The 26,122-nt window shown below is 42.5% G+C and overlaps 1 protein-coding gene across 1 annotated transcript; it reads right to left on the bottom strand.

Annotated features, from left to right (window-relative positions):
• MYH1 (myosin heavy chain 1) lies at positions 1 to 26,122 on the bottom strand. Its single transcript, XM_047706087.1, has 40 exons — positions 26,008 to 26,122; positions 25,729 to 25,759; positions 23,787 to 24,023; positions 23,552 to 23,695; positions 23,271 to 23,427; positions 22,133 to 22,160; positions 21,267 to 21,381; positions 21,090 to 21,182; positions 20,892 to 20,955; positions 20,143 to 20,241; positions 19,947 to 20,050; positions 19,658 to 19,796; positions 19,362 to 19,480; positions 19,122 to 19,271; positions 18,837 to 19,007; positions 17,769 to 18,078; positions 17,602 to 17,672; positions 16,355 to 16,442; positions 16,155 to 16,272; positions 15,734 to 15,857; positions 15,509 to 15,645; positions 15,161 to 15,416; positions 12,795 to 13,037; positions 12,525 to 12,701; positions 11,560 to 11,705; positions 11,390 to 11,480; positions 10,911 to 11,300; positions 10,186 to 10,312; positions 8,452 to 8,570; positions 8,111 to 8,307; positions 6,649 to 6,832; positions 6,211 to 6,376; positions 5,997 to 6,121; positions 5,272 to 5,580; positions 4,982 to 5,185; positions 4,343 to 4,468; positions 4,082 to 4,252; positions 3,711 to 3,815; positions 3,492 to 3,587; positions 1 to 257 (listed from the first exon to the last, which is right to left on the bottom strand). The coding sequence occupies exons 3-40, from the start codon at positions 23,988 to 23,990 to the stop codon at positions 105 to 107; spliced, it is 5,820 nt and encodes a 1,939-aa protein (XP_047562043.1). The 5' UTR covers positions 23,991 to 24,023; positions 25,729 to 25,759; positions 26,008 to 26,122; the 3' UTR covers positions 1 to 104.

The raw sequence follows: 26,122 nt of genomic DNA, 5'->3' as shown, positions 1-26,122 counted from the left end.
TGCGGATAAATTTTTTATCTGCAAAAAAACAATGTAGAAAACAGAGTGACAAAGACGTTCACATTTTGTGCATTTCCTTGGTCACTGTTTAGCATTTCGTTGAATTACTCTTCACTTATGATTTTCGTGTGGACCTCCCGGCTCTTCACCCGCAGCTTGTTGACCTGGGACTCAGCAATGTCAGCCCGTTCCTCAGCCTCCTCCAGCTCGTGCTGGAGCTTGCGGAATTTAGCAAGGTTGACATTGGATTGTTCCTCCTGAGAATGAATGGAGATGCATTTAGGAGGGAAAAGAGTTAAGAATTTCTAGTTTCTTAGGTCAGTTGGTCTCAAATTTCTTTTTACTTAAAAATGCTTTACTCTAGGGATGCCTGGGTGGCTCAGTTGGTTAAGCAGCTGCCTTCGGCTCAGGTCATGATCCCAGCGTCCTGGGATCGAGTCCCACATCGGGCTCCTTGCTTGGTGGGGAGCCTGCTTCTCCCTCTGCCTCTGCCTGCCATTCTGTCTGCCTGTGCTCGCTCGCTCTCCTCTCTCTCTGACAAATAAATAAAATCTTTAAAAAAAAAATGCTTTACTCTAGTAAACCTTAAAAAAAAATAAAAACTAGACAAAAGCTCTTGAATTTTTTTTTTTTTTCGTATTAACTCCTCTCATGCTTCTTGAACTCATGGATACGAAGGAGGGACAGGTGACATTTGCTATCAACATTCCTAAAAGTTCTCCTTTTTAACATGTAAACATCTTAGTGCTACTGCTAAATATGTCAGGTTTCCAACCTCTTCTCCCCCCTTCCCCCCGCCAGAGTTTGGTGAATGAACCAAACCTTCTAAAACACATAAAACAAAACCTTTTAAAAAAAACCTATATTATATCAAGCTATTAGCCTTGAATATTAATTATTGCCCCTTGAGTATTTGAGTGTAAATTATTGCCACTTAGTGCAATTTAGAAATGAAACAAAATTTGTTTCCCAGAATACTCTTCAGTAGTCTCTGATGATGTTTGAACAGATAAGCAGTGAATTTGGGAAGGTCGGTTTGGGTTTATCATAAAGATCAGAGCAGAAATCAATGAAATAGAAACCAAAAAAACAATAGAACAAATCAACGAAACTAGGAGCTGGTTCTTTGAAAGAATTAATAAGATTGATAAACCCCTGGCCAGACTTATCAAAAAGAAAAGAGAGAGGACCCAAATCAATAAAATCATGAATGAAAGAGGAGAGATCACAACAAACACCAAAGAAATACAGACAATTATAAGAACATACTATGAGCAACTCTACGCCAACAAATTTGACAATCTGGAAGAAATGGATGCATTCCTAGAGACATATAAACTACCACAACTGAACCAGGAAGAAATAGAAAGCCTGAACAGACCCATAACCAGTAAGGAGATTGAAACAGTCATCAAAAATCTCCAAACAAACAAAAGCCCAGGGCCAGACGGCTTCCCGGGGGAATTCAACCAAACATTTAAAGAAGAACTAATTCCTATTCTCCTGAAACTGTTCCAAAAAATAGCAATAGAAGGAAAACTTCCAAACTCATTTTATGAGGCCAGCATCACCTTGATCCCAAAACCAGACAAGGATCCCAACAAAAAAGAGAACTACAGACCAATATCCTTGATGAACACAGATGCAAAAATTCTCGCCAAAATACTAGCCAATAGGATTCAGCAGTACGTTAAAAGGATTATTCACCACGACCAAGTGGGATTTATTCCAGGGCTGCAAGGCTGGTTCAACATCCGCAAATCAGTCAATGTGATACAACACATTAATAAAAGAAAGAACAAGAACCATATGATACTCTCCATAGATGCTGAAAAAGCATTTGACAAAGTACAGCATCCCTTCCTGATCAAAACTCTTTAGTAATTGTTCTTTTTTAAAAGGCTCATTGACGGGGCGCCTGGGTGGCTCAGTGGGTTAAAGCCTCTGCCTTCAGCTCTGGTCATGATCCCAGGGTCCTGGAATCGAGCCCCACATCGGGCTCTCTGCTCAGCGGGGAGCCTGCTTCCCTTCCTCTCTCTCTGCCTGCCTTTCTGCCTACTTGTGATCTCTGTCTTTCAAAAAAAAAAAAAGGCTCATTGACAACAGTTCAAAATATGGCATTCAAATTCAGAAATTAATAAAACTTAGGATTACTAAATAGTAGAGTGTGAATAAAACCTCAGATCTTCCTGTTACAGATGAGAGAAGTAGGGGTTAGAGACACATTAAGTTCTCTCTCTCTGTCCCCCTTATGCCCTGCTTCTCACACTAGACCTTAGAGGTCAGCCAAATCATGAAAACCACCAATGAACAGAGGAACTAATTTGTGATGAGTAGGTATATATAACCGTACTTACATATTTAGAAAATTTGTATTTATTATTTTAAATAAATTATAGGTTGGGGAAATGAGATAAGGTGGAGTGCCAAGAACCTATTAGTCTGAACATGAGCAAGACAGTCTGAGCTCCAGACTTAACTGTTCACTTGTCACCTTCACTTATGTATATGTTGGTATTTCAAAGATTGTTTCCATGACAGAATTCCTGTTTCTTTTTTTTTTAAGATTTTATTTATTTGACAGAGAGAGATCACAAGTAGAGAGAGAGAGAGAGAGGAGGAAGCAGGCTCCCTGACTAGCAGAGAGCCTGATGTGGGACTTGATCCCAGGACCCTGAGATCATGACCTGAGCTGAAGGCAGAGGCTTAACCCACTGAGCCACCCAGGCAGCCCCCTGTTTCTTTCTTGCCCTGTGAATCTGTCCCTTCCTTAGTTCCCCATTGTAGTCTTTGTTGCACCATCCAACTGGTTTCTCAAACTGTGAACTTGATGAAGTACCCCTGATTTCATTTCTTTCACCTCCCAGGGCAACCAGTTAGCACATCCTATAGTTTCTCCCTCCAGAATGTATCCTGAATCTCTTGCCTCTTCTCTATCTGCTTCACTACTGCCCTCAGGCAAGCCACAGGCCTACCTGAAAAGCTTCCTAGAATGTCATCCTGTACCTACCTATGTTATTGGGCAATCTATTCTCCACAATGTATCCAGAATATTATTTTTAAAAGTATAAACCAGGGCATGACTGAGTAATTTAGAACCCTCCTGTGGCTTCCTAGTGTCCCATTGTACTTAGAATGTGATCCAGACTTCTTACCAAGACCTAGAAGACCCTGTGATCTGCCTCCTCTTTTGCTCCTTGGCCCGTTCTCCACTGCTCTGTCTGTGCTTCTTTCTGCTCCTTGAACCAGACTCTTGTCCTCTCAAGAGCATTGTGTTGCTCTTCTCCTTTCTGGGAAGTGTTCCCTGGCTCATCAAGTGGTTGGTTTCTTCTCATTCTTCAAAACATTGTTGACCCTTTTCCTTTGATCCTTCCTCATTGTATCCTTCTTTCCTCTCCTTTCATTCCCCTAACTAAGCTCGGTTGGCCATACTGAAGTCTGGGGCTGGGTGGGGGGGATTGTATGGTGACTCCAAGGGGTTCAGAACTCACCGCTTCCTCAGCTTGTCTCTTGTAAGCTTTCACCTTCGCTTGCAGTTTATCTACCAGATCTTGGAGTCTGAGCACATTCTTGCGGTCTTCCTCAGTCTGAAATAATATTTTGGAGGGTGGGTCTCTTGAAAGTGGAAATACCATGAACATTTTGTTGTACATTAGCTTTTTGAGCCCTTGCAGACTAGGGTGAAAACCTAGACAGGCCATTTTCTTTACCTGGTAAGTGAGTTCCTTCACTCTCCTCTCATGTTTGCGTAGACTCTTGACAGTTTCAACATTGCGCTTCTGTTCACTTTCAACTTCTCCTTCAAGTTCACGGACCTGCAAGAAGATAGGTATTTTAAAAAACATTTACAGTGATCCATTCACTCAGTGGATTTCTGCTTCTTCAAATGATTTGCAGTGCTTCTTTTACTCTGCTTTATATGTATTTTGATGCCCTAGTCTAGCTGTACCCTTAAAAGCTCTTGGGCAGGAAGGAACATTTCTATTCATTCTGTATGTCCCAATCATTCAGCAGTATAAGGTACTCAAAATCAAGAACTGGATTGGAATGAGGTGGGAAATATGCTGATCAGAAGACCCACCCTGGCCTCCAGTTTCTGGATCTGCTTCTTCCCGCCCTTCAGGGCCAGCTGCTCAGCCTCGTCCAGACGGTGCTGCAGGTCCTTCACCGTCTGCTCCAGGTTCTTCTTCATGCGCTCCAGGTGAGCACTGGTGTCCTGCTCCTTCTTCAGCTCCTCGGCCATCATGGCTGCCTGATGAGTAGTAAGACAAAACCAGTTGAGAGAGCTGAACGAGCACATCAGGATTCAGATTTGACCACCACCGTGCTGCCCTCTGCTCACATCAGTGATGGCCTTCTTGGCCTTCTCCTCTGCATTACGGGCTTCCTGGACAATGTCCTCCATCTCTCCCTGGATCTGGGAAATGTCTGTCTCCAGCTTCTTCTTGGTGTTGATCAAGCTCGTGTTCTGGTTAAAATATCAAATTTAGAAATATTTAGTACATGAGAGAAAAATTAAGATGCCAGATTTTTTTTTAAAGATTTTATTTATTTATTTGACAGAGAGAGATCACAAGCAGGTAGAGAGGCAGGCAGTGAGAGGAAGAAGCAGGCTCCCCGCTGAGCAGAGAGCCCGATGTGGGGCTCGATCCCAGGACCCCGAGATCATGACCCGAGCCGAAGGCAGTGGCTTAACCCACTGAGCCACCCAGGCGCCCCAAGATGCCAGATTTTTAATGAACTCACAAACTAGTTAATTAAGTAATTAGTATCCCTCCTTGTTTCATGAATTATCCGAGATAGCACTATGTTTTTAATGTGACTGGATGTCACAGTATAGATATTGTTAACCCACAAATATTAAGTATTTTAAATTTCATCCTACATGAAACATTATGAATGCATTTTTAGGTAATGCCAAGATATGAGCAGGAATTTCATTTTCATCCCTTTGTATTTTTCACTATTGTGTTATACTCACCTGGGTGTGCAGGAGCTGGACACGCTCACTGGCATCCAGGAGCTCCTGTTCTGCCATTTTCCTGCTCCTCTCTGTCTGCTCCAGAGTGGCCCGCAGCTCCTCGATCTCGGCCTGCAGCAGGTTGGCTCTGCGCTCCACCATGGCCAGCTGCTCCTTCAGGTCCTCCTGGCCCCGCAGGGCATCATCCAGGTGGATCTGGGTGTCCTGTGGGATGAACGATCACTGGGACACCTCATTCTCGGGGCTGCAGTCACCCCAGCCATTTGGGGCCATCTTTTGAATGCACTTACTTTGAGGATGCCTTGGGTGTTCCTGTAGTTCCTCAGGGCCTCTGCAGCCATGCGGTTGGCATGGTTCAGCTGGATTTCCATCTCATTGAGGTCTCCCTCCATCTTCTTCTTGAGCCTGATGGCATCATTCCTGCTCCTGATCTCCGCATCCAGGGTGCTCTGCATCGACTCCACAACCCTGATGTGGTTTCTCTTCAGCTGGTCGATTTCCTCATCCTTCTCAGCAATTTTCCTGTCGACCTCAGACTTGACTTGGTTCAACTCCAGCTGGATGCGCAGGATCTTTCCCTCTTCGTGTTCAAGAGATGCCTTTAATGACAGCAGGGGGTGACATTAGCAGAGAATGGGAGTTTACAATATTCTAGAAATAGTAATTAGTTCTTGCTCTTGTGCTGCCATAACACATATTTATTCTGTTGTTCTGGAAATTTCTATAATGAGTTGTTGTTGGTTTTATATATTTTTGTCTCCCCAGCTAGATAATGCCCTTGAGGGCAGGGGGCAGGGACCTTAACTTATTCATCTTAGTTTTTTTTCAGTGTCTAGCACAGTTCCTGACATACAGGTGTGTTATTTGCTTGCATTATCGATTCTCCATCCTCATGCAGAGTACACAGAGTCAGAATTACTTTTTTTCCTCTTAATCAAGAATTTCATCAATTCTTGCATGCAATGGACTCTAATTCCTCTTGTAATTGTTTTAAAATGTACAATAAATTGTCTACCTCTGCCTCCTCTAAAGCGGCCTGAAGTTCAGACTTCTCTTGTTCCACTTGTTTCTTTATCTTCTCCAGCTCATGGATACGTTTCCCTCCTTCTGCAATCTGCTCCGTGAGGTCAGAAATCTCCTCTATTGGTGAATAAAAATATAAAAGTTGATTCAGTGAGGGAAAACATTTTTTCAAATCTTTTGTTAAAGAAAAGGTGAAATGTACTCACGTTGTAAATTCTTATTTTCCCGCTTCAAGGTTTCAAGTTGGTCTAAAGATTCTTCATAAGCATTCTTAATCTTGAACAACTCTGTGCTAAGGGAGCGGGACTCCTTTTGGGAAGCTTCAAGTTCAGCATGAGTTTCTTCATACTTCTGTTTCCATTCTGCCAGGATCTGAGGGGCAAAGAATGGCTCAGAAATTTAATGGATAAAGATGGGATGGAGGCACCATGTATTCTGGCACTTGTCAGAGTTGAGGTGATCTGGGACTGTCAAATTATTATGAGAACAGTAGAAACCATAGGCACTGTTCCCCTCCACTGCCTCCTGTGGAGTAGGAGCTACTGAGAACAGCCCTCATGTGGTCCGAATAATGTACACTGAAAGTAACAGACTGGCTTCCATCCTGTGTTGAATACTGAACCAGAGGCTAATATATGAGTTACCTTGTCGAAGTTCCTCTGCTTCTTGTCCAGGGCAGCGCAGGCTGCGTTGGTTCTCTCCACATCAATCATGAGGTCCTCCACCTCATTCTGGAGCCGCTGCTTCGTCTTCTCAAGGGAAGCGCATTTGGCGTTCACAGCTTCTACGTGCTCCTCAGCATCCTGTAGACGCTGAGCCAGCTTCTTCCTAAAAAGTGAAATAAGGACAAGAGAAGTGAAGCCATTAGTAGACTTTGATGTTTCAAAGTAGGTACAAAAGAGTGATTTCCACAGCCAGATGCCCAATACTTTAGCTTTCCAGCTTGTTTTGTAAGCCCAGTTCTGTGTTAACTCATTCTTACTCTCCTATGAACCAAATACTGAAAACAGTCTAAATTTCAACACTGCCGTACTTCATACTCTTGCTTTAAGGCTGTCTGTGATCAGCCCAAGCAACATTTTCCCCATCAAGGTGGCTGGTTTAATTCTCCTCTATAGAATAATACTATCTGCCTTGAATTACTGTTATTTATGTCTTATCTCCACTGAATTTTCATCTCCAGAGGGTAGAGTCTGTATGTTGCTCATCTTTGTTTTCTTGTAGGCTGTCACACATATTAAATGCTCAAGTGTTGGGTGAATTGAATTTAAATGAATGAATTTGACCTCAAATCAAATATACTTGATTTTGGCTAATTGTGTCCCTTATTTTTCTTCACTTTTCAGTAATCATTTAATAAAAATAAACTTTTCCAAATCAATATCAATTTTGTTTTGTGAGCTCCACTCAGATGCTCTTCTAAGGCATCCAGCCACCATGATTCCAACCTCATAATTGTACATGGGTCACAGGATAAACAACTAGATCTCTCCTGAAACTTCTGTTGAATGAGTAGGTTTCTTCTTGTCCAGATTCTCTGTCTTTACAGTTCAATCTTGAACTGTTTGATTGCACTGAATATTTGGTCCCTTATGAAATGATGTGTTTCCTTTCTTATTGCAGAGCTCGTTTGTTTTTTTTTTAAGTCTTTAACAATATACTTTGTTTCCCTACCAATAGCCATGTTTTTACATCTCAGAGGGAGGAGCTGTGTTCTGAGGCCCAATTATTTTTTTCCCTTACACGCCTAACACCTTGAACTGATTTTCCCATTAGTGGCTGAGAGGAAGGAAGGGCACAGGGAGTATAGTTAACACTTACTCTGTCTACACCTTTGTGGATAGAAAGATGTCAAAAGTTCCCCTTTTTAAAAGCCGTCCTCCAGGTTCCTCTTGCCTTGTTTGCTTTCTTTTTTCTGCCTTCTAGCTTAATTTCTTTTCCTGCCTTCCTAGAATGTTTGTCTTGCTTTGGTTTATGATCATGCATGTTTTTTCCTTGTTTTTTCAAATTTGTTTTGGTAGCAATAGACATTTTCCCATACAGTGCTTATGGCAGATATGCTTTGTTAACAGAGATATTTTCATTTCTGCTAAGTCTAGGACATACTTGGCTTCCTCTAGCTCCTCTGTGCGCTGGATGGCATCTGTCTCGTATTTGGTCCTCCACTGGGCCACCTCACTGTTGGCCTTGGACATTGCCCTTTGCAGCTCGGCCTTGCCCTCCTGCTCCTCCTCATACTGTTCCCGCAGCAGGTCGCAGTCGTGGCGGGCTGATTGCAGGGCATGGGCCAGAGCACTCTTGGCCTGAGAACATAGATATCAGAGACCTAATTTGATATCTTTAAAGTGACATTTAGTCCCTAGGCTCCTATCAGCCATCAGAAGACAATCTATAGAAGTAAGAGAAATAAAACCTGAAAAATAAGGGTAGTGACAAGTAGGGCTTACTTTTATCTCTTCTTCAAGCTGCCTTTTCAGTTCCTCGATCTGTTGTGTGAATGCTTGTTTGCCTCTTGAGAGCTGAGAAACTAACGAGTCCTTTTCATCTAGCTGGCGTGAATATTCACCTGTTAAGACCAAGACAGAGAAAACTCAACCTCACTTTGGAAATCAGCTCTGGATTAAAAACTGGAGCAGGGAAAGGGACCTGAGTTTGAAATACATTGGAGAGCATAGATTACAGCAAGTCACCAAGCTCCACTTCAGTTCTGATGAGTAAATCTATGTAAAAATGAGAAGTATGGAAAGCTTGGAGGCTGATTACATACTTAGGAGCAACGCAAGATATTTTGAAAGATATATAAGATTATATATCACAGGGGAGCCTGGGTGGCTCAGTTGGTTAAGAGGCTGTCTTTGCCTCGGGTCATGATTCCAGGGTCCTGGGATCCAGCTGTTCATCAGGCTCTCTGCTCAGCAGGGAGCCTGCTTCTCCCTCTCGCTCTATCCAGCACTCTGCTGGAGAGCACTTATGCTCTCTCTGTCTGTCAAATAAATAAATCTTTAAAAGAAGATTATTTATCACAGTAGAAATTGGTCAAGAAGCATGTAACAAGAGATGTTAATATTTAATAAGAATCACAACTTTCTTTTTTTTCCATGCCACTAAGTTAAAGAAGGAACTTAGAAAAGAGTATACAAGGAGGATTTTGATACTTTGAGAATACAGACTTTTTAAAAAAATATTTTATATATTTACTTGACACAGAGAGAGAGAGAGACAGCAAGGGAGGGAACACAAACGGGGGGAGAGGAAGAGGGAGAAGCAGGCTCTCTGCAGAGCAGGGGGCCTGACATGGGGCTCAATCCCAGGACCCTGGGACCATGACCGAAGCCTAAGGAAGATGCTTTAATGACTGAACCACCCAGATGCCCTGAGAATACAGTTTTTTTTTTTTATGAAGTCTACTAACTACCTGTATAACAATAATAAAAGCCTGACTTTGAACTTTGTCCTAGAAAGAACAATATTTGAATGCATGTGAAAGAGTAAAGTGGTTCTTCAACACTTTGACCTCCCTATCACTTTAGTAGTCCAGATAACCCATAAAATAATTTCCATCTTATTACCTCTCACTTGGGGAAGTGGAAATTTGGTAAAAGTTGGATGGTTTGATTAGGGGACAGAGGAAATGCAAAGACTCCAATTTGGATAGTCAAAACTCTACAAACATCACTTAAGGCTCTTGGGCTGGGTTGTAGTACTGAATTTCTCTGCATGACTGTGTGAGCTAGCAGCATTTGGCCAGACTTCAGGAAGAAGAGAGATGTAAGCATTCCTGGACAGTCACTTCATCACTGCCATCGCCTGTCATCTTTAATATGTGGATTATATTACATAGACTGTTGAGGGTAATAAAGTAATAAATAACTTGTGTAAGCATTTTGAAAAGTGCAAATAAATACTGTGAAGCTACACTTTTAATTCGATAACTTGATGAAAATCAAATGTGCTTTAAAAAGTGTAGAAACAGAAGAGCCTGGATCTCTTTAATGAAAGTTACGACCATAACAAAAAGAAAGCAATCTATGACAGTGGTCAGTGGTTTGTTCATAGTGGTGGTGACAGGTGTCTCCCAGGAGGGTAATATGTGATCTCAATAAGTCAGTGCAGAGTTTTCTAGCGAATTAAGCATCCAAAGGAAATTTGTCATTCAAGGTCAACACTGATAAATGGCCCACCTGATTCCGTCTGCAGACGCGCTCTCTGAGCCGTCAGGTCGTTGATCAGCCGCTGCTGTTCCTCTTCCTTGGTCTTAAGTTCACTCACCTGGTCTTCTAGAGTGCGACACATCTTTTCAAGGTTCCCCTGCATTCAGAAAGTGGTAGAAAGTTTCTCAAGCAAGCATTTGGACCACAGGAATTTATCATAATCTGAGCACTCCACAGGGGCTGTGGGCCCTGTGATAATACACTATCTTTACAAACACACACTACAGAGGCCTAAGATTATGAAGGAAAGAGTAACAAGTGACATAGTCCAAACATGCCACCAGTGAACTGCTTTGTGAATTCAAGTCTGTACTCAACTGGTTTTGTCTCTGATGGGAGAATAATGATACTTGGTTTAATTCTGGGCAGTTTTTTTGAGGAGCAATTTATTTATTTGTGCTTAAGGGGAAAAACAGAAACCTTATCAAGGTGAGGTGTTTCTAAAATCCCAGAATGTATAGTCCAATGGTATTTTTTTATTTGGAAGAGCTTAACTTTCCACCCTACTGTTCTTTGGGTGTGGCTGTTCTCACAACAAAGATTGAATGGTTGACCTATCACACCCAAGTGCCCTTGCCCCTGCCTATCTCCTGCTTGTACTGTCTGTAGTCTCCTGCCAGTTACTAAGGATTCCTGAGTCTCTCACTCACACCTGTCTCACAGAAATCTCTTTAAGACTTAAACCATGATTGCACCTTGGCTTTGGAGACTGTCTCCATGTTACTGGCGAGGTCATCGATCTCCATCTTCATCTCGCTCTTCTCCTTCTCCAGCTTCTGCTTCACCCTCTGCAGGTTGTCTATCTGCTCCCCAAGCTCGGCCACGCTGTCCGCGTGCTTCTTCCTCAGAGTGGCCGCCGTGGCTTCGTGCTGCAGGGTGGCCTCCTCCAGGTCCCTGCGCATCTTCTGGAACTCGGCCTCGCGCTTCTTGTTCATCTCGATCTGGGCGGAGGTGGCCCCGCCGGCTTCCTCCAGGCGCTCGCTGATCTCCTCCAGTTCCCGGGAGAGGTCAGAGCGCTGCTTCTCTGCTTTGGCTCGGGAGGCCCGCTCTGCCTCGATTTCCTCCTCCAGCTCCTCGATGCGGGCCTGGGGGTGACACATCAACGTGAATGCCGACTCATGACAGTTTTGATTCCTGGAATGCACAGAAAAGGTGGGGGGGGGGTCCAACTCACCTGTAACTCCTTGATCTTCTTCTGTAGCTGCATCGCAAGGGCCTGCTCGTCTTCAATCTTGCTTTGCAGATTGCTCATTTCAAACTCTTTCCTGTTGGAGGAGCATTTTATGTCAGTCACAGATATAATAATAGTAATTTCCCATTGAAAGTTTTGTCCTCATTGCTTACTTTTTGAGTTTCTCATCGAGTTGCTGCTTATCATTTTCAACATCCATTGTGGATTCTTGAGCCAATTTTAGGTCTCCCTCTAGTTTCCTCTTTGCTCTTTCTAGATCCATTCGGATTTTCTTTTCTTGTTCCAAGGATCCTTCAAGCTAAAAGTTAATAATGCATGAATACAGTTCCTGGAATGTTACCACCTTTCATCGAGGGTTGGCCTTGTAAACATTTGACTCCTGTCTAATCCACAGCTTATTTTTGATTTATCTATTCATAAGACTAATTTGTTCCATCCATTCCATTTCCTTTGCTGAGGAGTCATCATTTAGAAGGTGAACCATACCTCATTACCATATGATTACAGTAAACTGCTAGGGAAATGCCATCCCTTCGGAATCCCCCAACTGGAAACCACTGTTATTAGTGTTTCACCATACCTGTAGACACTGCAGCAATGTTTCTAAACCATGACTTCTTCCAGGCCCTCCCTTACTCACATGTTTACAGTGGGTTCTTTACTCGCTATAAGATCACATTTAACCCTGAATTCATCTTGCTCATTCCTTATTTGGAATCCCCTTCCTCACTGTGAGAGAAAACCTTCTAGATATTTACTACTACTTTGCTCTTGCTCTGCTCGCCACTTAGAGTACTGTCTCTGTTTCTTTCTGGCCATTTGCTTTTTGATCCCAACCAAAACCCATTTTGTTTGTACAGCTTTTCCTGGTAAACAGAATAACCTTCCTTTCCCCTATTTCTTTTTACCCATACTGTCCGTTACCTACAACGTTCTTTATGGATTTTTTTGACTCCATGGGTGTCCATCTTAGACCTTGAATCAGGGATAATGTTCTACGCTACTTATTCATTGGAAGCTCTTGAAAAGTACTCATTACGTCATTAGAATGTAAACTCAGGTTGAGTTTGTTACTAAGTAAAAAAAAAAGAACTTTTTTACATGATGTTAGGCTTACATCATCTACTTGTTGTTCAAGCTTGATTTTAGCCTTGGTCAGGGTGTTGACTTTGTCCTCTTCTGCCTGCAGGTCATCCAGGGTCTGCTGGTGGGCCTCTTGGAGGGCCTTCTTCTCCTTGGTCAGCTTTGCGATGGTTTCGTCCAGACCTGCCATCTCTTCCGTGAGGTTTTTCACCTTAAAAAATTTAAAAAAGAAATGGTAGCTGTGCTAAAGCATGTTATTAGGGTGGCAGAACATCTATATGGTAGAAAGGAATATAACTCATACCTTGTTCTCTGTGGCGTGCTTCTCCTTTTCAACCTTGGCCAGGGTCAGCTCAAGGTCGTCAATGTCTTTCTTGAGCTCTGAACACTCATCCTCCAGTTTCCTCTTCTTGGCTGTCAGCTCGGCGTTGATCTCCTCCTCATCCTCTGCTCTCTCAGTCACCTCTTTGATCTTGGCCTCCAGCTGGATTTTGGTTTTGATCAGCTGGTCACATCTTTCCTCTGCATCAGCCAAGCTATCTGCTTCCTGAAAAGGGATAATAGACACTTTTAGATTTTAGTTCTCTGGACATTTTCAGATTTTATTAATATTTTGAAGCCAAACAAGTAAATTGTGTTTTAAACCCTTGAGTTAATTTTTATAAGCTTTCCATCATCTAGGAGCTATTTATTGGGCACTTATTATGGCACTGCAGATTTTTTTTAAAAAGAATTTAAGTCAGGGTTCCTGGTGAAATTAGGATACACTTCTATTTGCTAATGATGTCCCTAAATACGGCATCTTGGCATATTGCGTGCTATAAACTGGTGGCATTTGAGAAAATGGCTAAAGTAGGAAGCCCATTCTGACCTCCTCCACTCATCCTTCTTCCCTGAAACATGTGAAAAGTACTTTCCTGTACTAGGAGGAAACAAGACATTCTTATCACCAGAGATGGGAACTGGGGGCCAAGAAGGCTGCATAAACAATCCTTGTTAAACTAACATTTATCTTCTTTAGTTACTTCTTCACCATTTACTACCCTGAGCTCAAACCCCTTTGTCTCGTCAGTTCTTTACAAATCTATCATTTGTCTAAAGGATATACAAGCTTCCTGGTCTGCTTACTACTTTGGGTCTTCAGTCTCTTGTAAAGACTCACATATACGTGTGAAAATCAACATATATACAAGCTTCTCTCCTGTTGATTGGTTTTTAAATATTCAGACCCAAACAGGGACCTTATTAAGAGGGTCCAGGAAAACTTTTTCCTCCCCTGCATGATGTCAGCTACATTTAATGTGTTGGTATATAATTTCAGATTAGTCACCTTTCTTTATTTAATATTTATTTCCAGGAAAGCTTAGTGTATGAAAACAAAATGATTGGGTATCCAGTGGATTGCCCAGAGGGAGGGGTAATACCAAGAAAGTGTCTTAAAGGGAAGATGTCCTACAGAGTAACTGGGAATTACAGGGAACACATGGAAGAAATAAGGGGAACTGAATATGTTCAAAGGTGGTGCATAGAGAAGTAGCGAGCATGTTTCTCATGAGAAGGAATAAGGGTTGGAATAGAAACTCTGTAGGAGCAGGACCATGTCTCCTTCAAGTTGTATCCCTAGCAGTTGGAATGTCCTCCTGTATTTATTAAATGTGGAGAGTTGAGAGAATGGTGCTGAAAAGTGGTCATACTATTCTCAAAGGAGAGGAGTATGCTCAGACCAAACTTAGATATGCCCTATGGTGGCTAACCGTAGATATGATCTAACCTTAGATATGCCCTATGGTAGCTAACTGGCTCTCTGAGGTGTGATGAACCTCTCTCCTCAATTTAGAAAACCCTGTTGTACATGAACTATAGGGAAAGACACAATGCCAACCTACGTATGTACAGAGTTTATTTTTCTTTGAATTTTCCAGTTTAGTGTTCCAAGCGTAAATACCCAACTGGACCAGTATAATTTGCTTCTGAATTCAGAGGACTACAGGGTCAGTCTCAGGGCTTAGGTTGTTGATCTTAGTAGCAAACTGAAAGTCTCTTGTCATTTGAATCACAAAAGTGGGTTAGACAGTTGTGTTTCATCAAATATTTCTTCCCAATCTTCTGGATGTTTATTGGGACATTGGAACAAGAATATCAAACCATATCAACCCATATGAGAGCATCTCATGCTTTGCCTAAAAACTGACACACTCTGTAGAAAGTATTGCCATTATTGCAATGACTCTATTCTTTCAGGTACTGGAGAGCTTCTAAAGACAGAGTTGAGAGGGAAGTTGACAGTTGGTTTCAAGTTGATCCTTTTCCATCACAGTGTCTCTTCCCTCCCCACTGTAAATATTGTTTTTCTTTTCCTTGGTCTTATGTGCTTTTTTCAGTAGGGAGAGTCTAATGGAGCAAAGGTCACCTCACTTTTTGCTCACATTTTGCTAGGAAAAACATTAGGGGGAAAAGGGAAGTGCTTTTCTTTTTTCCTTCTCAACAGCAAGGGATCCTACCACAGTGCCTGGTAGTAATGTTCTGTCTGGGATTGTTTAGAACTTCTAAGGAGTTGTGAATTTGGAGAGATTGGTAGTCCTTTAGTGAGGTGGAATCTAAACCTTTCTCCAGCAACTGCTGAGCCAAAACGTTAGCATCTGATTGCAAGAAATGGGCTCTGATACTCACAGCTTGGACCTGGAGCTGCAGGTCATTTTTCTCTTGCATGAGAGCAACCATTTTCTCCTCCAGCTCTTTCCTTTTGGCCTCAGCCTTTGCAAGGTTTTCCTTGGTCTTCTCAAACTCTTCCTTCATGTTGGCCATTTCCTTTTCTGTTTCTGCGCTCTTGAGGAGTGGCTTGATCTTGAAATACAGCTTCATCCAGGGCCAGTGCTTGACGTTCATGAAAGCACGGACATTGTACTGGATGCAGAAGATGGACTCTCTGTGATAGGAGCAGAAGTGGTCAAAGTCAGGTTCCAACAGGAAGTAGAGTTAGAAGGGCCAAGGGGACTCGTAGAGTATCTCTGTTAATACCTTCTCTCCACCATCTTCTGGTACTCCACTCTTGCCAAGAACCCTCTACACCTGGCCTGGGTTCTAGTAATCAGCTGGGCCAGCTTCTCATCTCGCATCTCCTCTAGGAGCCCCAGAAGACCAGCTTTGAAAAAGACCTATGCGTGGAAGGAGTTGCAGATCAGACACTATACGGAAACTCCACAGGGTCATGAATAGCATCAGGTAGGCTTTAGAGACCATTACCTTGGTGTGACCAAATTTATACTGGGTGTGGTCAATGTCGATGGACCCAAGAAGCTTCTCAGAAGCCTTCTTGCTGTCAATGAACTGTCCTTCGGGGATAGCACTTGCATTTAATACCTTGTATCTGTTTAGGCCAAGAAAATAAATGATAGAGCTGTTGTCACCAACAAGACGACATCTTGCCTTACTATAGAAATGATGTAGACTCTGGGTAGTCTAGCAAACATAAACAAGAAATCATATCCATGTCTTCATTCTCTGTGTATCAGAGGGTGTCAAATTTTGGCCTGTCAATACAGAGTCTGCCAAATGTGTTTCTCTTTTCTTCAATTATAATAGAAAGTATAAAGGATTTTTCCATTGAAGCAATTAAAATAAATAAAAGAGCCTCTTCAGATAATTTGCAGTGAGAGAGTCTGACCTCTGTTTGAAGTCTGCGTAAAGGATCCTGCTTGGGAACCCCTTCCTGCAGATGCGGATCCCTTCCAGCACCCCGTTACACCGCAGCTGGTGCAGGACAAGTTCATGCTCCATGGCCCCTAAGAGGAAGAGCACACATGCCTCATTTCATGGTCTAAAGCAAGCATCCTGGAGCTTGTTCAGGCAACAGGTGGGTCTTACCTGGAGTCTTGGTTTCGTTGGGGATGATGCAGCGTACAAAGTGGGGGTGAGTGCTCCTCAGGTTGGTCATCAGCTTATTCAAATTCTCCTGTGGAATTTATGAATATTTGATTTTAAAAAGCACTGTTTCTGTATATTCATATTCACAGACATAATCATTGTGACATCTGTGATATTGGCTCAGTTCTAATAGTATCTAGTTATAGGATCCAATAATATCTAATTCAAATACTATCTGAATAGTATCCAGATTTGAAAATGAGGAGTTGGAATTTCCACATTCTCAAAATGTCCTTCTTTTTCCTGCTTTCGTGCATGATAAACGTATTTTTCTTTTAGTCATTGAAACGGTCACTGCTGCTGAATTCCCTAGCGTGTGTTGTAGCTTGAGTATGATATTCTAAATATAGGGAAACATTCTACCCAGACTCTCCGGTCTAGCTGTGTGATTGAGCTTTACAAATAATTTAGTGTCTTCTTCCAAATCTCTAATTTCTTTCTTTACCCTATTTTCAATTGTATCTGCTTCTCTATCACATTCTTATTCCTTATTCTAATTATAGAGCTGTGTCCTCCTGCTCATTCCACAGAAAGTGGCCTTTTAGTGCTTCACTCTGGGAATTGGCAGAACACCAACAGCCATGTTACCAGGTATGGGAAGAAGTCTTCCAACTTGTGGAAATCCTGGTTTTTCAGACTAACTAAAGCTCTCGTTATTACAGATGGGATTGTCCTAAGAAAGGTAAATTTTCCTTTAAGAGCTATTTCTTGTTGCATCTGGTTTTTTAATTCATTTGTTTAGAATCAGTCTCCAATTCCCAGCAGGGATTTTCTGTCATCACTTTCAAAGTCCACTCACTTCAGTTCTGAGCCAGTATACACCTAGGCACGTACATCATTTGGAGGATCTCACAGTCTCCAGCAAGTCTCATGTTTTGCCTAGTCCTATCCCAGCAGAACCTTTTAAATGTCAATGACCTTATTTCCTGGCCCCCCAATTTAATTTTACCATCTGATGCTGATTTGTGCAATTTACTCTCATCCCTCTTGACACCTTGTCTCCTATATACTGATGTGTCTCTTCCAAACAACCCCGAAATCTCTAAACTGCTCTACCACCACCCACTGACTTGTCTCTAGAGTCATGTCCAGTTCTGGAATCCTTGCAAGATTACACCCCTTTCCCCACAAATACAGTAAAATTTAAACCCCTGAATCTAATAAGACATAGCAAAGGCATTTTGTACCCTGAAGAGAGCAGACACGGTCTGGAAAGAAGAACCCTTCTTCTTGCCACCTTTCTTGCCACCGCCAGACTCTAAGGGGGGTAGAGAGAGTGCAAGCAATCATTGCACAGGCTTCCTTAGTGTGTGTTTGACACATTAAATAAAGGATGACTTCTACTGGAATTTACCTGCTTCAGCAGCTGCTGCCCCAGAGAAGAGGTAAGCCAGAGTCTTCATTGCAGACTTCTGGTACAGCCCGACCACGGTCTCGTTCAGGGGGTCCTTGTTCTTGTCCAGCCAGCCGGCTATGTTGTAGTCCACAGTGCCAGCGTAGTGGACCAGAGAGAAGTGGGCCTCAACCTTGCCTTTGGCAGGCTTAGGCTTCTGGAAGTTGTTGGACTTCCCCAGGTGCTGCTCATAGAGCTTGTTCTTGAAGGACGTGTCTGTGGCCTTGGGGAACATGCACTCTTCTTCCAGGATGGAGAAGATGCCCATGGGCTGAGAAGAGGAAAAGAAACAAATGCCTTGCAATTTGATTGATCCTATTGATCCTATTTGAGTAAATTCATCCTTTAACTTCTTATAATTAATGAAAACTCATTCCTTGGTTCATAAGGCATTACATTTGCAAATATTTATTGAGTGCCTATTGAGATCCAAGTTCTGTGTTGGGCTCTGGGATGTGATGGTGAGGGAGATGAGCAAAGGTCATACTCTCCTGGAGTTTATGTCTTGCCCCACGGCTCCTCAGCCGCATTTCTCCACATTGCAAGCTGCATAGTGACTTGCAAACTAGTTGGATCAGAAGCCCTTGGTGAAAATGCATATTCTAAGGATCCATCCAACACTTCCTGAAGAGTTTTCCCAAGGGTGAGATTAGGGAATTCTGCAGTTTTATTAAGCACTTGTGATGAGTCTCAAACTGAAGTTTGAGAGCCTCTGCTTTAAGTATTAGAAATTCACATTTCAGTTGCCAGTAAAGATGAATCTAAGGATGACAAAGGGAAAATGAGTGAAAAATACTCTTTATAGTAAGCTTTTATAGGGAAAGGTGGTTTTAAATATAAGGTCTTGCATTGCCAACTATCGGGAAATGGCGATTTCTGGTTGCTAGAGAAAATATTCACTCTCCTTTTACCAGAATATCTCCCTCACAATTAGCAAAAGAAGGACTTTTCCTGATTTTATTTATGAGTTGAAGTCTTCTAAGATTTTTCTCAGTGGTATAATCTGTGACCTGAAAAAAGGAAGTGAACCTTCTCGATGAGCTCAATGCAGGCAGCCAGGTCCATCCCAAAGTCAATGAACTCCCACTCGATGCCCTCCTTCTTGTACTCCTCCTGCTCCAGCACGAACATGTGGTGGTTGAAGAACTGTTGCAGCTTCTCGTTGGTGAAGTTGATGCACAGCTGCTCCAGGCTGTTGAACTAGGTGTTGCAAAGAGCAAGAGTTTGAGTGAGTCTGGAAAATCCAGTGGGGACTCTGCAAAGAAGACACAAAATGTAAGGGCCTTAAAAAGGCCATTTATTCAAACAACTCACGTCAAAGATCTCAAAGCCGGCAATGTCCAAGACCCCGATGAAGTATTGCCTGGGCTGCTTGGTGTCCAGCTGCTGGTTGATGCGGGTGACCATCCACAGGAACATCTTCTCGTAGACGGCCTTGGCCAGAGCGCCCACAGCGTTGTACACCTTTGTGGACAGGGTAGTGATTGTTGGTGCTACTGAAGACATGCTGTGAAGGCCTGGGATGGGTGTGATTCATTGAGGTCACACACTCACCTGCTGCACAGTCTGGCCTTTGGTGACGTACTCGTTGCCGACCTTGACCCTGGGGTAGCAGAGGGCTTTGAGTAGGTCAGCAGAGTTCAGGCTCTGGAGATAGGCTGCCTTGTCAGCAACTGCAGAGACAAAATTCAGGCACCCTGTGTGACCTACTGTGGGTCCCACAATTCATGGCAGCAGAGTGATGAGTGAGCCATTCTATAGAAAATCTGTATGGGGGTGAATTTGCATACGTTCATCAGAAGCTCAACTATAAAGAAAACATGAATTTGGAATGATCTTGTCTGTATTACCTTCGGTGCCATCTGGCTCAGCCTGTTCCTCACGCTGCTTCTGCTTGAACTTCATGTTCCCATAATGCATCACCGCACCTGTGAGCTTGTAGATGGAGACTCTTTCATCAGAGGTGAAGCCCAGGATGTCAATAGCACTCTGCCAGGAAAGATGAGAGGACAAAGGTTAGGGCAGAAGACACTAACTTATTCAGGAGAATTTATAACTTATCCTTAACCACACCTATAGAGGAGTGTTATTGTCATTTTATACATAACGGATTAAAAAAAAACTGTATATATGACTTACATCCGTGGCCATCAGCTCTTCCTGGTCATCAATGCTGGGGACTGTGATCTCCCCTTGACTGACGAAGGCATAGTCATATGGGTTGGTGGTGATCAGGAGCATTTCTGGGTACATAGAATTCAGGGTATATGTTTTCCATCAGAAGTTGTTAATAAAATAATTAACTTCTAGCTTACAAATCTAAGCTCCTTCTTACCAATTAGGTCTGGCTTCTTGTTAGACATGATTTGATAGAAAATGTGATAGCTTCTTTCCGCCTTCAGCTGGAAAGTAACTCTAGACTTCTCCAGAAGATCTGCAATGAAAAGTAGACACTGGTCAGGAGGAAAAATTGCAAAGTTCCTGAAGTGATTTTGGAATTTGGGATAATTAACTAAAAAATCTCCCTGGCCTGTTGTGATTTCTCTACAACATAGGCTACATATTGTGCCTCTACAAACACCATCACAGGTGCTCTTACCACCTCCAGAAAGAGACTAAAGCATGCCTGGCCCAAGACATAGACATTTCTCATGCAGAAGATCATTTGGGATATAATTGATTCTGGAGAACCCCTTCTTCCTTAGGGTCTTTTCTCACTTTATAATAGAGGCACCACTGAGAGCAACATTTATCAAGCCTCAGACTAGGAAGAAATCACGTATTCTCAACTAGAAGGCAACTCATTTACCCTAGTGTTAGTGTTTTCTTAGAGAAAATTGAAATGTTTTCTGAGGCTGGAATATCTCAGACAAGCCCCATGGCTCCTGGCAGTTCTTATAGAGTTGTTAGTTCATGACTGGGATAAAGCGCACTGTGGGCTATGGATAGGACGGCATTAACTACGGGCATGTTTGGCAGCAGACTGGTGTTTCACAGGCCCTGGGCTCAGCAGGAGCTGCAGAATGTTCCTCCAGACCATCATCTGTCATTCGTGAGTTCTGTTTAGGAGGTCCTGTTACTCACATGTTTCAATATCAGCAGAAGCCAGTTTTCCCGTGGTACCGAAGTGGATCCTGATGAATTTACCCTTGCAAATAAAAATGATGATGTTATATACAAAACTTGAAGCACTCAAGAAAAATGAGATGGAAATGATAATTCAAACATGATTTCTCTGGCATGGAAGGGCTGAGAAGATTCCTTTGTGACCAGGAGACTTACAAAGCGAGAGGAGTTGTCATTCCTCACGGTCTTGGCGTTGCCAAAGGCCTCCAGTAGGGGGTTGGCACTGATGATTTGATCTTCAAGGGTCCCCTGCAAAGGCAAGAGCGGTCCTTACCTTCCGGGCTCCAGACTTCCTGAGAGCCCTGAGAGTCTGGAGTCTGATCCCAGGCCCACCTGCATTTTGCCAGAGGTAGCTTCCTCCTTCTTCTTCTCCCCAGTGACTGCAATTGTTGCAAAGTACTGGATGACACGCTTGGTGTTCACAGTCTTCCCCGCACCAGATTCTCCACTGTCAAACAGAGACCAAACATATGTGAGGAATTAAGCTGTGTGACAAATGAAAGAACCTCCATCATCAGCATTTACTCCCTTACGCACCCATCTTCATATGTCTTTGTCAGTTTCTCCCCACTCTCCTCTTCAGCCTACTATAGCTCATATTATTTCTGTTGCTTTGCACTGACAAGAAGTAGGGGAATTCATTCACTAATCACCTAACACATATTTCTTGAAAATGTGCCAGTCTCTTTTCCAGGTGCTGTGGCCTGGGCTTGGGGTCCAAGAGGCAGCCACCCAACGGCTATGTGGAAAATGAAACCATAAAAAACATCAAATGTAGTTCCTTAGTTTCCTTAGACAAAAGACATGGCTCAAGTGAAGTCTTTGAAGGACTAGATGTTTCTCAAGTAGGCCTTAAACAGTGGGTCCCTGGGAATAATCCCAAACGGCTCAGTGTTCAGATGGCTGTATGTTGTTCATTGCCGTGTACCAGGTCCTGGCCATGCACAGAGAAAGGTTTTATAACCCCTACTCTTAAGAAAGTTCTGGGCAGCTTTTAAGACTGGACTAGCATATGACAAAGTTTAGGCCATTGTTATTTTACATTCAGATGCAGTCTAAACCCTACGACACAGCACAAACTATATCCCGTTCCAGGCTGAACAGCATTGCTTCAGCATGAGCACTAACTACTTCGTTTTAGTTTGGCATTCTCCCCATGCAAATAAAATACCAATACATCCCAGAATAGTAATACATACGTGATTAAGATGGACTGATTCTCCCGATCTAGGAGAAAAACAGTGGACAATCAGCATCATACCAGTTACACAAACAGAACTTTCTATAGGGAAACACCTGGGGCGTTGAACATAAATACTGTGTCATTTTAAATGGAGTTTTAAAATATATTACTGTAAAGTTATATATGATATTATTCTTAAACCTCTTAAGTTGAAGAGAAACATAAAATGTTGTTATATCTGAAATTCCTTAAGTCCTCATAGTTAAGTGTGTCCTTCCGGTTTAAAAGAAAGAGCAGTACTTTCCAAAGCCAGACATACTCTGTAGTTGTCCGCTGTGGATTTCAGAAGCATACTCTCTGCTGATTCATGCATAAAGGAGTGAAAAATGCAGAATATATGAAGGATTTGGACGGTAGTTTAATAGGTTTAAATAGTGCTTATCAAGCCAAAGTTGAGATTTGGTTTCTAAATGAGTCAGTTGGCCTCACAGAGTGGGGGGAAAAGGAAAAAGTATCGGAGGGCCATAGCCCGTAACCCCAACTCTGATCAGTCCTGTCAAAAGTGTGTTATCAGGGCAAAGAAAGATCAGGTGAGGAGAATGCCTCAGTCAGAACAAAAATGCTTTTAAGGGGGCAGAAAACAACTTCTGTTTCTGTGCATGTAGTCCCCAAACACCATCTTCATTCAATTCATTCATTCATTCATTCTGTGGGATGGTCTCTGATGATGTTAGAGGTGGCAGTACTCCTGAAAGCATCAGAGTGGTAGTCAACAAGGAACTTGAGCACAGAAGGATTGAACGTGTATTTTTCATTTCCATTAAGACAATATGATTCCGTAGTTACTTAATCTTAACTATTGTTACTTAAATCTATACCATAAATTATGTATTTCCGCAGAGAATACAAGCAAGTTAAGTTTCAAAGGATAGAGCAGAGGCATGGCCTGGTAAAGTCAAGGAGGTGGGGTCTGGAGAGCCCGGTTTTAGTTCCAGCTCTGACAGCATGTATCTCTCTGTGCTTCTCTTAACTCTTCTGTACAACCAGAGGCTTAGATTAGATTATCTCTGAAGATCTGTTTAGCTTTAACACTGTGTGACTCTAGGACTCTAGGTGGTTAAATAATTTGTATGAGAAACACTTGAGCTACTGACCCGTCAGCATGAACTGGTAGGCGTTGTCGGAGATGGAGAAGATGTGGGGCGGGGCCTCCTGGCGCTTCTTGCCTCGGTAGGCGGTCACCACCTCTGCATTGTACACCGGCAGCCACTTGTAGGGGTTCACGGTGACGCAGAAGAGGCCCGAGTAAGTCTACGCCAAAAATGAGAAAAAAAAAAAAAAGGAGTATAATCATCTCATGGGGACCTTAATAATCTACTATTTTTCAAAACTGTTAACTAGCTGTCTGAGCAGAAGGCCATGAGAATGAACTCACGTAGATCATCCAGGCTGCGTAACGCTCTTTGAGGTTGTACAGCACGGCGGGCTCGTGCAGGTGGGTCATCATGGCCATGTCCTCGATCTTGTCGTATTTTGGAGGGTTCATGGGGAAGACTTGATCATCTTTCACTGTCAGAGTCTGGCAAACGGGGACGATAACGGCTCAGGTGAGTCGAGAGACCAAACACAAGAACTGATAGGACGGGGCCAGCTCCAGAGGCTCCACTCACCGCTCCAGCTTCGGTCTTCACCGTCACTTTCCCTCCTTCTCTGCTCTGGATGGTCCCTTTCACAAAGGATTCCTTGGGCTCCGCCACAAAGACAGACGTCTTGGCATCAAAGGGCCTATTCTGGGCCTCGATGCGCTCCTTTTCAGACTTCCGAAGGAACGGAGCCGCCTCCCCGAAAATGGCCATTTCCTGGTCTGAACTCATGGCTGCTGAACTCAGCCCAGTCGAAGACCCTGCCTGGGAGGGAAAGAAAAGATATTCTGGAAATTCAGATATTCGATGTCACATTTAGAAAAAGAAAACATTTTTGAATCTCTGAGGAATTGAGCACTTAGCGTCGTGTGGAGTATGACCTTCCTGGCTTGGCTGGAGATGAAACGTCAGCGTTCGTGTTCTGTGCCAAAGCTGATAGATACTTAATCGAGCATTTGCAAAGAGACTGTGGTTTCTGGCTCACCTGCCATATGATATTTTAGCTGCGTTCTCTGTTGTATTTGGTATGCATGTTAATTTCTATATGCGGGCTGTGATTAGCTTATATGGAGCACAAAGCAAAGATAATGGCAGGTGTCCTCCGGCTCTTATCATCGAGAGCTCTTATCTTCCAGGTGGATTATAAGCACCCAGCAGGCGGGGAGCACCTCTCTTTCAAGGCATCCTTCGTGTCTCTTAGGATACATGCTGAATACAGGGAAGGGCTCAAAGCTGGCTTTGTGAATTAGAAGTACAATAGGTTTATGTTGTGAAAATTCCGGGAACTATTTTGTATGTAGTGAAAATCTTTTCATTATAGATTTGGATTCATTATAGATTTACAAAGGCTACCTGATAAAGGAAAGCAGAACTGTAGGGCGTTTTGCTTTACATTGTTTTGTTAAAAAAAAAATTCTGGGGTGCCTGGGTGGCTCAGTGAGTTAAGCCTCTGCCCTTCAGCTCTGGTCATTGATCTCAGGGTCCTGGGATCGAGCCCCACATCGGGCTCTCTGCTCAGCGGGGAGCCTGCATCCTCCTCTTTCTCTGCCTTCCTCTCTGCCTACTTGTGATCTCTCTATCAAATAAATAAAATCTTTAAAAAAATAAATTCTATTTTACATCAGTTTCTCTTGTTTCCACACTTCTGACAAATTTGGCTTTTTCAGTTGTCCTTAATATTTTTAAAAGACTTATAAAAATATTATTATGTTTTCCTTATTACTGAGATTCTCAGAAAAATTTCACAAAACTTTCTTTTCAGGATCCTTCCAACTCTAGCCACTTTAATATTCATTAATTCATTAATCCTGTCAATAATGATCAGAGGTCATTTGTTTTATAATAATAAAGATAGTCTTTCCAGAAAAACTCAAAGCATTTGTGTAAACTTTTCTACATTTTCCCAAACTGCGGTGATTTGGATAACACAAAAATGCTTTGTGTTGCTAAAAATGCTCATAATCATTTTTCAGAGCATTTAAATTTTTTTTCCCATTTTATAGACTGTGAAACAACATGAGGATTGAAGCTACTCTCCCAAGGTGCAAAGACTCAAATCATCCAGACAGCATCTCAGATTTTGTTTTTGTTTTTTGGGGTTTTTTTTTTTTTACAGTATATGGTGCTGAGGAAAATCTATAATATAGGAAATTTATATTTTCTCTATAACTAACACCAAAATGTTGTATTGCATATCATAAGTTATTTAAAAGACAGACCGCAATGCTTAAAAATAGAAAAAAAAATGTATATAAAACTCAAAATTCTAAGAAAGCATTTTCAGGTATTGCAGAGGATATAACTTAATGAGAACAAGTTTCTAAAATCCCTCTCAGAATTCTTCAAGGGAAACATGATCAACCATGAAATGAAAATGCTTCCATTTTATAGCCCCCTGAGCACTCTCCAACCACTGTGGAAGATTTCTTGCATCCTGTGAAGAATGAGGGGAAAAAAATCAGTACCTTACCTTAGAAATGCAACCTGGAAGTGGGTCAGAACTGTAAGAAAAAGAGCAAATTTCTTCTGGTTAGACTCTAACCATTCCCAATAATAGTGCAATTCTTAACGTGAGAATCAGGAAATGACTGGGAACACTCAAACAGCTAATTAAAATTGCTACGGAGTAAGTTGGAGCCTGTCTGGAAGGGCTGCCAGTTCTGGTGGGGGCCAGGACGTGGGGCAGGGCTGTGGGCTGCCAGAGAGCGCTTGCCGTCCTCAGACAGACCCTGTCCTCACACACACTCACCTTGAAGCTTTATGAGGAAAGACAAGTCCTACCCATTCCAAGGGTCCTTTTATAGGGTCAAATATGGAAAACACGTAGCCTCCTCCTCTTTCTTAAAACGTATTTGGCAAAACAT

Source organism: Lutra lutra, chromosome 16, assembly GCF_902655055.1.
Source record: "Lutra lutra chromosome 16, mLutLut1.2, whole genome shotgun sequence".
In the NCBI taxonomy this organism is placed as follows: domain Eukaryota; kingdom Metazoa; phylum Chordata; class Mammalia; order Carnivora; family Mustelidae; genus Lutra; species Lutra lutra.
This window is presented reverse-complemented; position numbering and strand designations above follow the sequence as displayed.

What these genes read in the sequence shown, in the direction of transcription:
- MYH1 (XM_047706087.1), bottom strand. Translation starts at nt 23,990, where the DNA reads ATGAGTTCAGACCAGGAAATGGCCATTTTCGGGGAGGCGGCTCCGTTC. An exon ending in TGAGCCAGATGGCACCGAAG is followed by an intron (nt 19,481 to 19,657) that starts GTAATACAGACA and finishes TTGTCTCTGCAG; the next exon opens with TTGCTGACAAGGCAGCCTAT. An exon ending in AGCAGAGGAACTTCGACAAG is followed by an intron (nt 6,377 to 6,648) that starts GTAACTCATATA and finishes TTTGCCCCTCAG; the next exon opens with ATCCTGGCAGAATGGAAACA.